General features: G+C 41.3%; 1 protein-coding gene across 4 annotated transcripts in view; it reads right to left on the bottom strand.

Moving 5' to 3' along the window:
* SRSF11 (serine and arginine rich splicing factor 11) overlaps nt 1-10090 on the bottom strand; it is a 35256-nt gene extending 25166 nt beyond the window's left edge. For 2 of the 4 annotated variants that reach the window (XM_065410040.1, XM_065410038.1), the window contains exon 1: nt 9437-10089. In XM_065410040.1, the coding sequence (XP_065266112.1) occupies nt 9437-9564 (128 nt within the window). In that variant the 5' untranslated portion in view covers nt 9565-10089. Of the gene's footprint in view, nt 1-9436 lie in introns of all 4 variants that reach the window. The other 2 variants (XM_065410039.1, XM_065410041.1) reach the window with 2 other exon arrangements.
* Nucleotides 10091-12914: the final 2824 nt, after the last annotated feature.

The raw sequence follows: 12914 nt of genomic DNA, 5'->3' as shown, positions 1-12914 counted from the left end.
CAGTAGCCTCTTCTGCAGGTGCAGAGAGACTATTTTCTTCATTTCAGTTCATTCAACTAGTTCAGTTCAATGACTAGTTCATTTAAAGCTAAGAAACTGATTGTGAGTTGAAAAAGCAGGACAGCTTGTTTTCCCCTTCCATCTATGAATAAAAACTAAGTGCAAGAGAATGAGACCTTTTAGTTCTACAATCTTGAAGGACATGGTGACCAGAAAGAAATCAGTTCGATTTACTAACTAGAGACAACACTTCCTTTGTTTAATAAATCAGTTAGTTTTAAATGCAAAACATGTTGTGATAAACTTTTTTCTTATGTATCCAGCACATTTAAGCTAGTTTTATTTAACTAATAAAAAAAAATTTAGAATGCGTTTTTTGTGCATTTTTCCAAATAGATCTTGACAAACCCCAGGTAAAATGTCAGTCTAGTAAATAAGTAATGCATCATTCACCATTTTCTAACATCATAAAATAAAAGTTAAGAATGCAAATACATGTATGTTAAGGTATACAACTGCTTAAATGAATGCGTATACAGCTATCCTTCTGGTTAGCAAAGAGAAGCACCAAATTTAGTATAAAGGCTAAATTTAGTTGCAGCGAACATAGAATCAGAGAATATCAGGGTTGGAAGGGACCTCAGGAGGTCATCTAGTCCAACCCCCTACTCAAAGCAGGACCAATCCCCAATTTTTGCCCCAGTTCCCTAATTGGCCCCCTCAAGGATTGAACTCATAACCCTGGGTTTAGCAGGCCAATGCTCAAACCAACATGTAATGGTTACTAGCCAATGAGAATCAACTTCTCTTTTGGAAAAGAAGTACAAATACGAAACAAGATTAAAATAGATTTAAATAAAGGTTTCCTGCTTGATGATGTAAACTGAGATTAAAATCAGTGATTTAAATTACTACTTCTTATCTTACTTCATTTTTGTCTCACCAACTGAAATCATCTTGAATGCATGATCCAATCTAACAAAGCAAAGTCTAACCTTTAAGAACTGAGACTCTGCTACATCAGGGTCCATATCCTTACGTACATGAAAGGACTAGAATAGCAACCAAAAAGACTGAACAGTACTTAGACTTTCATATTTTAACAGTATTAACGTCTTCGCTTAATATTTCTCTTAGATCTTGGTTTGCCTATGTAGCTTGGCCTTAAGTACCTGAGGCATAAATAACCTTGACAGAATCTAACAAGCAATAATACAATCACAATTCAGTAGGTTTTAAGACAAAGCCATTCCAGGGTTGCTTTTGACCGCATTCCTCTTTTAAACAGGTCACCTTAGCGGCTCTGCAATACCCCCCCGTCATTTCTTCAGTAGTGTCTGCTATTGTCACTCTGGTTTTGCCAAGAAGTGGTTCTGGCACTTTCAGCGGCAGCATTTACCTTTTCGGTGCACTCTATTTTGACCAGGAACTTACTAAGCTGAAAAATCATAAGAACTGTACCTACTACTATTCCAAATGTAAATTCTGTAATTCTCAATACCACTGAATCCTTATTCAAACCCAATGACTTATTTAAGTTACAAACTGATGCTGCTTAGTTTAAATAGAATTGGTAGAACTGTATAAAAAAGCCAATAATTCCTGCTGCAAGAAAATGTAGAATGCCATTGTCATAAAGACTCAAACATGTTACATTTTAACCAAAACTCCACCATTATTTTTTTTTACCCCTTTTCCGAAAAGGATTCTTCTATGGAGCCAGAATCTGTTTACACAAATATATCTCATCAACCTACTCATTTTACCTGATTCATATCAATAGTTTGATTCCATATATTTGTAAAGGTTTGACATCACACAGGCAATACAAACACTAAAGCTTTGATACACCACAATGACTGGATAGCTCATGGTAATTTAACGAAATTTTAGTAAATTATTAGATGGGTAGCAGCCAACAGTTAATTTCAAATCCATGTTCAGTCACACAGATTTCTGAAACTCATCTAATGAAGCTAAAATTTTCCCAGCTTGGTCACTGCCTCAAGGTACTTTTTTTTTTTTTTTTTGAACATTTGGGTAAACAGTAATGCTTAAAATTAGAGTGAAAAGTATATATATTTCCCTCTAAAACTTTAAAATGGATCTACACTCAATAGTGCAAAAAATTGAAGTTTGGTACAGAAGATCATCCTCAATAAGTGCTTTTTATTGGTAAGGTGAATATAGATTTATTTCAATGTGATATGAGCCTTTTGACAACGGTGTTTTTCACTAAAGTTATAATTGTTCCACTAGGAAAATATGTTGTACATGCCATGTAGCTATTCTAACTGCAAACTCAATTTTAGTTCCCCTATCCCTCTTGCCCATCACTGTAGTATCTAAATACACTTAACTGCTGAAAGAGAACCAACCAGCAGCCCACAATTCAGAAGCAGGACCCTTTGCAGCAAATTGCCTCAAAAAGATTAAACAGTGTGGCTATTCAGCGTATTCCATTAAGAACAGATTAGATAATAATGGCTTATTGTACCATGAAGGTAGCAAGGTGTAGTTCTGACAGGATCAGATTTCAGAGGTGAGGACCTGACACAGAATGCTTTGTCCCCAATTCTTTCCATGCTTCATCATGAGGTATCTAGCCTAAGTATTCCCCTCCAAGTAGTTGGTCTAAGATGCCTAGGACAGGCCATTTATGGCTTTGTAGGTCATGTATTTTGCCCAAAAGTGAATTAGCAGATTATGAAGAGTATGAAACACTGCTAAGATTCTTGCTAATTTACCCCATCTGAAAGGGGTGGTATGTGTTGGCCCACAAGTGACTGAGATATGACAAGATCTGCATCTGGGAGGAGTATTCACTAGGCTAGAAATTAGAGGTATTATGCATGGCAACTGATACCTAAGAGTGTTCAGGAAACCCAGTTTTTTAAAGTACTTCTCTCTGCCAACCAATGTCATTTTTCTTATTAGGGCCGATAAGCCAGCTAAGTTTTCAACCACGTCCCTGTTCTTCCAAGTACCAGGAGAGTAGGGTAATAGCTCTGTCAGATTCCAGGGAAAAGGAGACAGAGTTCAACACCAGCATATTAACAATGCTATAATGCTTTTACCACTGTAGGATTCCTTTAACAATTTACGGTAAATACAAATGCCAAAGTCTACCATGCTCAAGAATATCCTACCACAACCATCAAAGGCAGAGGGTTCAGTGTTAGCCCAAGCTTTTCATTCCAAAATTATGTACAGTCAGAAATACTCTCTACAATACATTGCCTTAGCATTCCCTATACAGTATATTAAATCTGAGAGGGGGTAGGTAGAATGGGAATATTTTCCCCAATGGAATCCTGGTTTTTCAGCTATTTCTGCAGCTACAACATTGCTATGAGCCTAGTACTTGACTAGAAGTCTAGTTTTAAAATCCCTGAATTGAAAAACAAGAAGCATACTTTCACAGATATTTATTAACTGCAGGCAATCTCACTAGGTCATAAACTGGATTGCTGTTGCAGTTTGTTCTTCTTACTACTGGATATAGACTAGTTTTCTCAAAGTTTTGTATTGGTGTTACGACACTTATTTGACTTCTAAACACAAATATAAATAAGATTACTAGAAAACTTCATAGTCAAATTTTATTCACCAAAGATATGTATTTGTTATAATTTAATATGGTTTATGTTGACTAGGAGAGACCCACTGTGAATTACTACTAATACCACAAAATGTACTTTGTCTATTTGACAAGCATAATATAGAATGAAATTGACAATTCGTAGCACATCTTACAAAAATAACTGAATCGTAATTTTGGTTTTAGCCCATGAAAGCTTATGTCCAAATAAATTTGTTAGTCTCTAAGGTGCCACAAGGACTCCTCCTTGTTTTTGCTGATACAGACTAACACAGCTACCACTCTGAAACCTGAATCAGTAATGAAACCTTACCACAGAACTCTTAAGATTTGGGTGAGAAATAAGGAAAAACCACTATTTGTATCTGTGAATTATAGTACCCATGAATTAAATTCTGAATTATACTACTGAACGTTTTTGAAACAGCAATCAATTGGGTAAGCAAAATACAACCCTTTTATCCTTAAGCATAAATTACTGTATTTGCTCATACCATTTATAAGCACATTTGTCACAAAGCAGGAAGTGAACCTATTATATACAGATCCTGATTAGTGTGACAAGAAGAAATTAACAGAAATACATTACAAGAGTATTCTTCATGAGGGTGCAATTTTAAGAAGTTAGACATCAAATGCATCAACTCACATTAAAAACTATTATCTTCTAACCCTATGTTTCTCAATGACCGGTCCATGGACTGGTGCCAGTCCCTGAGATTTCCCTGACACAGCTGAGGAAGGCAGCAAGCTGGTCCCTGATATCAAAAAAATTAAGAAACACTGTTCTAACTGGTCCCAGATCTACACAAAATAAATCTGAGTTCGGAACCCAATTTCTGAAGAATAGGAAGGTCACAAAAGCCAACAGCACAACAAAATGCATTCTTGATGATGTCTCAGCAGAAGCTGTACTGCACAGATAGAAAAACTTATCCTCTCACTCATAAAGATCACTCTAGAATAAAGCTGAGGCACAGTGATAACAAGGTACAAAAGCTTGTATTGGGCCCGTGACATACAAGGTTCTGTGGGTTAGGTACATATTGTAACCACTAAATACACTCAATCCCTAAAATAGCCCAGTAGCTCTTTTGCCCTGCCTTCTACTTCTTGAAGATAAAATTTAATGCACGGATTTCCTCCCTGTATAAAAATAGTTAATGAATCAAAATTGGGATAGATTCAATATACATTGTTATACTTCCATGCAACAGGAGCTTTAAAAAAAACAAACTTAAAAAAAAAAAAAAAAAAATCAGTTTGTCCATTTTGGGGAGCAGGGAAGGAGACGGGGAAGAGAATGAATGGTAAAAAACCTGAGATCCAGATTTGCCACCCAGGAATTAACTTTCTGCACACACTCTGCAACAATGAAAGTGAGAAAAATATAAAATTTCCTCGATAGAAATGGTGGACTAAGCCTTAGAGGAAACTCTGTATTCTGTTGTGCCCTCAAAATAATCTTCATTGCAGTTTTCTAGGCAAGGCTATTAGCATCACCTATTATTAAGGTTACCCAAAACTTTCCATTATAGTGTTAGGCAAGAGTTAAAAATTCAGTTAGCAGTGAGACAGAAACCCAGGTAACTAACAAGCAAAAACACAGGAAGCCCAAGGACACTGACAACTGTAAACACTTGATAAACTTATATGGTCAAGTGTCTGCTCAGTAACTCAGCTCTTAGGACAGAACAAACCCTCCCTTCACAGCCCTCAGGATATCAGTAAACACTCACCCCACCCTACCCCTTCGCCTTAAGATAGTCATGAATAACTGATGTAATCAAAACAGTTTGATACGGATGTGTATGTTCTGTTCCTGTCACTGTCATGCTAAGTCAGGGGTCGGCAACATTTGGCACGCGGCTCGCCAGGGTAAGCACCCTAGCGGGCCGGGCCAGTTTATTTACCTGCTGACGCGGCAGGTTCGGCCGATCGCGGCCCCCACTGGCCGCGGTTCGCCGTCCCGGGCCAATGGGGGCGGCGAGAAGCGGCGCAGGCGAGGGATGAGCTGGCCGCAGCTTCCCGCCGCCCCCAATGGCCCAGGACGGCGAACCGCGGCCAGTGGGGGCCGCGATCGGCCGAACCTGCCGCGTCAGCAGGTAAATAAACTGGCCCGGCCCGCTAGGGTGCTTACCCTGGCGAGCCGCGTGCCAAATGTTGCCGACCCCTGTGCTAAGTGCATTCTCTGTCTCTGAAACAATGTTTGTCTCTGTAAGAACAAGATAAATGCAAATGAAGTGATAAGAAAAAGGTATATAATTGGTCATTGTAACCCCACACCTTTGAAGCTGCTTGTTAGTCTTCCCGGTACCGTAAATAAACCCTCTTCAATATTGTCTGTGCCTGCCTGATTCTTGGGGAAAAGAATCTTTTTGCCTAACAACAGAAAGCCTGTTTTCAGATGCTTATAGATTTGCCAAACTTTAATTAGGATGAAATTTTCAATGCCAAGTGTCTTCCTCTGGCTGAACTATTTTTGGAAAACTTCTGCCAAAATGGTTCAGACATTGCTGAGAATTGGGTTAGGGAAGAATACTTTGCTTTACCCATGTTAAAAAAATTCTGGTGACCTAAATGTCCCATCCACCCCTAGTGCTGTTCCACAGAACATGACAACCAGCTACTGCAACCAGTTACTCTGTTGGCTCAAGGAGCAGAGGATCCAATTCTGCTGATGCCACGTGCTGGTGTCAACATAGTACTACATGATGGAATTTGTTTTCTGAGTTTGCTTTTTGAAATACCTAGGAAACTACACACAAACGAAATTAAAAGAATACCAAGGTGGCGACCTTAATTCACGCACTAAAAAGTTGGGAAACGTTAGTATTAAGGTTACTTGTGCAACCTTAATTTAGTTTTTTGTGATTATACAATTTTAATTACATGATCACATAGTATTTTTTCCACAGAAGCCCTGCCTCATTCAGTGCATAGTGTGGATCTGCTCTGGGGATTAATCAGGGTTGGGGAGAGAATGAGAGGGTTACCAGTAGGACGACTTAACCATGAGATCACCGTTTCTATTTCTGCAACCCCATGCCTCTATCACTACACACCTTCCAACTTCTGCAATAAATAAAGATGGAGTCCTACAGACCAGAGTCTCCTTTCATTACAGAATTATGATTCATTCCCAGAGCATATCCTAACTTGAGTGCTTACTTTGCAGTCTTAATAAATATTCTTTCAAAGTCTACTTGTGTATAATGTGTAACTTGAACAGTATATGCCAGAAATGGATTTTAACTATGAAATCAATCTTAAAATGGACAAAGTACTGTTGAAACATAGACTGCCAAACTAAACACATTACACACTTCTCCTAATGTAGTAAAGTGCAAATATTCGCTTTTGCAATCTTTCATTTCTTCAATAAGAAGGCAATGTGTCCCCTAGCAATAGTGCTCTGTCTGGGGCAGATTTTTATTTACCTCTGACAAAGACATGAACATTCTGTCTCTTACACTTTGCCAAAACTTGAATAGTTTGTTGTGAAAATAATGTACTCTTGAACTGAATTTGGGTGCCCGTGTGAATTAGTGGGGACCAATTAAGAACACATAGGGCCATATACAAAAACAAGGGAGTAGATGAGCTCACCAGCAGGAAAAGGTGGAGCTTCAGGAGTTATTTCTAGAAGCAACTACTGCCAGGAGCCCTATGCACAGAAGTAGTAGACGCACTAGACTGGTATTTGGGAGACCTAAGTTCAATATTCAATACCCAGTTCAACCAGACTCCCTTGGGAAAGTCACTAAATCTACCCTATGCCTTAGGTTCTCATCACTAGAGTGATGGTAACATCCACCTCATACAGGTGTTGAAAATATAAAATAAATTAATGATTGTGACAGGTTTCAGAGTGGTAGCCATGTTAGTCTGGATCAGCGAAAACAATGAGGAGTCCTTGTGGCACCGTAGAGACTAACACATTTATTTGTTAGTCTCTACGGTGCCACAAGGACTCCTCTTTTTTTTTTTCTTTTCTTTTTTTTTAAATGATTGTGAGATGCTCAAATACAGTGAACAGGACCATATAACAACCTAAACACATTTTTCTTGCTAAAGACAGCTAATTCTTTGTTACTTGGTAGAAATGAACTTTTCCAGCACTTAAATATGATTTTCCCACATGTACAAATTTAAACATTCATATTTGACATTCAAATAATAACAACATGTGACCAACTTTAATGCAATTGTATTCATTCAGTTAGTTTTCCTCTACACTACAAATTCCAACACAAAATTGCATTAACTTGGGGTTCAGATTGCAAATGTCCATTTGAAAATAACACAAACACCAAGACCACAGAAAACCCTATGTTGGAATATATATACACATATCCATCTAGGAGCATTGGAGGATTTTCCTTTTTTGGGGGGGGAGGGGAGGGGAAGGAGGGGGAAGAGGTGACAGGATGAAAGAAGCTTTGTGGTGATTCCTCCCCCAGCAATATTTGAAACTAGGTGAAAAAAAATGGTGTTAGAAACCATCTGAGGGGAGACTAAAACAGGCACAGTCAAAATAAAGGCAGTTTGTCACGATAGATAGATAGATAGAAAAAATATCTATATCTATATATCTATATCATATAGACATTACATATTATAGTTACACACCCAAAATTCCACGTGGTTGGGACATCCATGACCTATGTGACAAAATGCCTTTATTTTGACCTCACTTATTATATTAAGCCATTTTTCTGAGTAACAAAGGCAACCCTGATTCACAAACAAACAAGAGTACAGAAGTTTGCAGTTTTCAGTCCTTTAAAAATAGCTTTTCATCCAATGTAGCACAATAAAACAAACAAAAGAAATCACCTGTAATAGTTTAAAGATTTTCCTTGCATGGATTTGGGATTACCATTTGTGAGTTGGGCAGATTGTGTGTGTGTTAACAAGAACATGCATGTATATCATGGATTGTTTTAAATCTTTTGTAAAAAAATTAAAAATTGTTATGAGTTGTATTTTCATATAGCTGAGATTATTTTAAAAATAACTGCAATCCATTAGAAGTAGATTGGAGGGGTGGGGGAGTTACTCCCAGCAACGCAAAGCACTAAGTTCTTAATTTATTTATTTTTTGGGATGTATGACCATAACTCAATCACTGGTTCAAGATTTACTACCCACCTTGCACCTTCTCTGTGTATTAAGGAGAGAAAATCCCAAATTTGTAAAGAGAAAAGCAAAGCCCCCCCCCCCTTTTTTTTAAATGGCAGCTGTCCAACAGGTGTGCGGTGGTTCTGTATGTGAGGGACAATCCCACCACAGACGGGCTATCGGTTGGAGGCCCCTGGAACAGCCAGCATGCAAGATGACGTGCATTTAGCAGTGATGACTGCACGCGGGTTCAGGTCCTTCCCTCACGCGTTGATATCACGCATGCTTTGAACACTATTACTGCAACATAAACCCAGCCGTGAACTAATCTGGCGCGTTCCCAGTCGAGGAGAAGCCGGGTGTGGGAGCGGACTCACACAGCTCTCCAGCGCCTCCGGTACCACGCTGCTAGCTAGCCCTTACGGTGACTCGTCTACACAAGCGACAGGGTGAGGCAGGCTTCCCGGGCTGCAGGGGAGATTAACGCTTCGGCGGGAAGCCAGATCCCGCCGCACCACCAGCCGCAGGCGAGGCCTGGGCGAGCCAGGCCCTACGGCTTAAAGCTTCACGGCCCAGCGGGTCTCTCAGCAGCAGGCGGCGAGGCGCGGGGCGTGATGGGAAAGAGGCGGGACGTTGTCCGGGAATGGGGGAGGGGAAGCCTGTATGGCGCGGGGGAGGAAGGGGGGGGGGGGCGGCCGCTGGCGGACTCACTCGGGAGGGAAGAGGCGCAGCTCCTCGATCTTGCCCAGAAAACCGAAGAGTGTCCGCATCTGCTCGGAGCTGGCGCTAGGAGAGACGTTGGTGACCTGAATCACGTCGGTGCCGCTGCTTGAAGCCATCGCGCTGCCGCCCACTCCAGTGCTACAAACACATCAGGGAGAGGGGAGAGCGCGTTAGGAAACGGGTAGCTTTTTGCTATGTCCCCTGCCGCTTCCCGTCCGGGCACAAGCACGGGCCCCGCGCACAAAACAACCGTTGTCGGGCAATAACTGCCACCAGCTGCCCGCTCCACCAGCCTGCCCGGGCCGCAGACTAGTATCCCACAATCCTTCACTGCTCTTCTCTACGCAGGCGCGAGCTGCGTACTTCGGTGGTCTTGCGCAAACTCACAAGTCGCCTCTCCCACAGAAGCCCTATTTGCGCATGTGCATTACCTGTACCTCTTCCAAGGACTTGCGGCTATTGCACATGCGTACTAGTCAACCACGTCTTGCAGCGCTTGCTGCTCCTGCGCACGCCTCATCCTGGTGCCTTGCTTGACCCGCGCATGTGCAGTATGGGGAGCTACTCCGGAGACTGGCAGGCGAGGCGGTGTTTGGGCGCGAGGGGGATTATCTCCGTTTCCCACTCCGAGCTCGCTACAACTGAATCCCCAGGGGGCGGAGAAAGTTCAGCCAGAGCAGAAGGCCTAGGGCCTAGTCTGAGGCCTGCCCGGGGCTATCGCCACAGAGCGCTCTTAGCTGACGAGGCTGTAGCCTGGGTGGGCGCCCCCTCCCCATCCTTGAGGGTCTACGAGCCCTAGAGCTGCAGGGCGCCTCCTCTGATCTTCCAGGACCAGCAGCCCCTGCATTAGCACGGTGCTGAGCGACCCGTTTCTCCAAATGACTCCAGTGGGAGTTGAGTGTGATCAGCAGCTGGCAAAGGCTGCTCCTAATTATTTTACTGTTGTCAATTTAAAGTAGACTTCCCAGGGTAGATATTGAACTGCGAGCAAGGCGTGCACCGTACATGAGAAGTAGACTACAGTATTTCATCTCAAATTTAAAATACCCGAATAATATTAATTTCCCAGTCATTTTTCAGTTCTAGGGTAATTCTTTCCTAACTCTTATGCTGAAAACAAAACCAGTCTGCAGCCTGATCTTGCTGTAACTGAAGTAAATTTCTTTTAATGGAAGCAAAATTTGCCAACCCCTCCTCAACCTATCAACATCAAGGGGTTGTTACTATGTTAGAGATAGTGGTAGATGCTTCCCTACACAGTAACAGCTTCTTTAGAAGTTTATTTTAAATTGATAGTGCAAAGCCACTTTATTGCTTCTATAAAATCAATGCACCTTTCCAAGTAATACATTTCAACTGTCAAACTGCTACTTAATTATAATGTTTGCATTATTATTGATGTAGAGATAATTTGTTTGTTTTTTAAATATACAAAAAACCCCTCTACTGAGAATGTGCTTCCACCGGTTTGTTTACAATTTGAGCCCCCAGGTAACCTGGGAAAAATCCTATTACCAGCTAGCCAACAGTAACACAAGATTTCTCAAATATCCAAGAACAAATTAAATTCAGGTCACAGCTAAATGCTACTGATCCAAGGTAGATCCTGAACAGAGAAATGTGTTGAATCTGAGATTGCTCTGATTTCAAAGTGGGGCAGCAGTGGGGAGTTGTCAATTTCAAATTGTGTAGGTCCTGTGAATAAATGGTGCTGGCATTCAGAAGCTTTCAACTAAAATTGCAACTCAATTAACAGAGCATTTCATCCAAAATCTAAGTACCAATGCATCCAGTTAAGCAGAACTCATAAAACTTTGAGTAATAGTGTCATCTGCTGACTCCCAGTAATATTACACAGGGGACAGATAAAGGATAAAGAAACAAGATGATAAAAATCGGAAGAAAACTGAAGAAAAAGAATGAATGAGCAAGCAAGAAAAGAGAGCCAGCCTCAAGACCATCGTAGTTTGGTAAACGTTTGATTTTAAAGTTGAATCAGGATCAAATGTGAAGTATTTTACAAAATGTTAGACCAGTAGAATTTATTTTTTAATTTCAGAGGAATCTTTAAAAAAAAAAAAAAAAAACTTTCCCCTGCAGTGTTGGAAACCCAAAGTGAGCTGGTACCTGAAAGCCAGAAAATGAAACTGACTATGAACAAAAGTTGTAAATGGCTAAATTCTTAATTGTCCAAGTTGAGGGAAGTGCAAAAGTAAAGAACATAGGCTGTGAAAAGAAAACATATTTTTGCAGTTCTTTCAGTTTTAGCAATCTAGGAGTTACTAATAACCTAGGAAGGAGATTTGGTTTTGTATACATAATTTCTAAAGGAAATTTGTCAAAGGCGTATATTTTGCTTACCGGAAGAAAATTCTATTTGATACTGATAGCAAAATGGATTGAGCTGTTTTCTTGTCTTTTTTTGTGATGGGATAGGAAAGGGAGAAGCATTATTATGCCTGGGGCTAGAACTTTACATACACCATTATTTTCAGTACTCTTTCACCTACTAAAAAAAGTCCATTTTAAAAGAAATTAATAAGCAAAGGGAAATGGGGAGAAATTGTATTCTAAGGATAAGCTTAAACGAAAGTACTTCTTTATTGTTTGTCTTGCCTTGTTCTCTTTAAAATGTTATTTTCAAAGATGTTACATGGTCTCTTTTATTGAAAATAGATCTGGCAGCAGAAGGAAACATGAGCAAGACATGAAAAGCACAGGCTGTCGGGGGGGTGGAGGATTGGGGAGAATGAGATTTGTACAGTGCCTAGCACAGAGGGGCCCTGGTCTATGTTTGAGGCCCTTACGTGTTATCATAGAATCATAGGACTGGAAGGGACCTCAAGAGGTATCTAATCCAGTCCCCTGCACTCATGGCAGGACTAAGTATTATCTAGACAGTGGTTCTCAACCGAGGGTCTGCGAGTCCTTTCAGGGGGGCTGCATATCCCTGCAGCTGAAACCCAGTGCCCCAAGTCCCAGCGCTGAAGCTGGCACCACGCCTCCCCCCCAAGCCAGGAATGGCATGGAGCTGAAGCCACCCCACCAGGAGCGGCATGGGACTGAAGCCGGCCAACCTCCCTCCCGCACCCAAGCCAGGACCCCCAGCATATCCCCCCCCCCCCCCGAAGCTGGAAGCTACACTGGGAGCCCCCCCCCCAGCCATAGAAGTAAAATTATGCCTATGCCCAAGGGTCGTCCCCCCCAGACCCCCGAGTTCTCTCCCCTCCTTCCCCGATGGGCCCTGGCATTTTTATAGCATGTTGAGGGGGGCCTCAGCAAGAAAAAGATTGAGAACCCTGATCTAGACCATCCCTAACAGATGTTTGTCTAATGTGTTCTTAAAAATCTCCAATGATGGCAATTCCAGAACCTCCCTGGGCAATTTATTCCAGTGCTTAACCACCCTGACAGGAAGTTTTTCTTAACATCCAACCTAAGCCGCCTTTTCTGCAATTTAAGCCCA

This window comes from Emys orbicularis, chromosome 8 (genome assembly GCF_028017835.1).
Source record: "Emys orbicularis isolate rEmyOrb1 chromosome 8, rEmyOrb1.hap1, whole genome shotgun sequence".
Classification (NCBI taxonomy): domain Eukaryota; kingdom Metazoa; phylum Chordata; order Testudines; family Emydidae; genus Emys; species Emys orbicularis.
The sequence above is the reverse complement of the archived record's forward strand: the minus strand, read 5'-3'. Positions and strand labels throughout refer to the sequence as shown.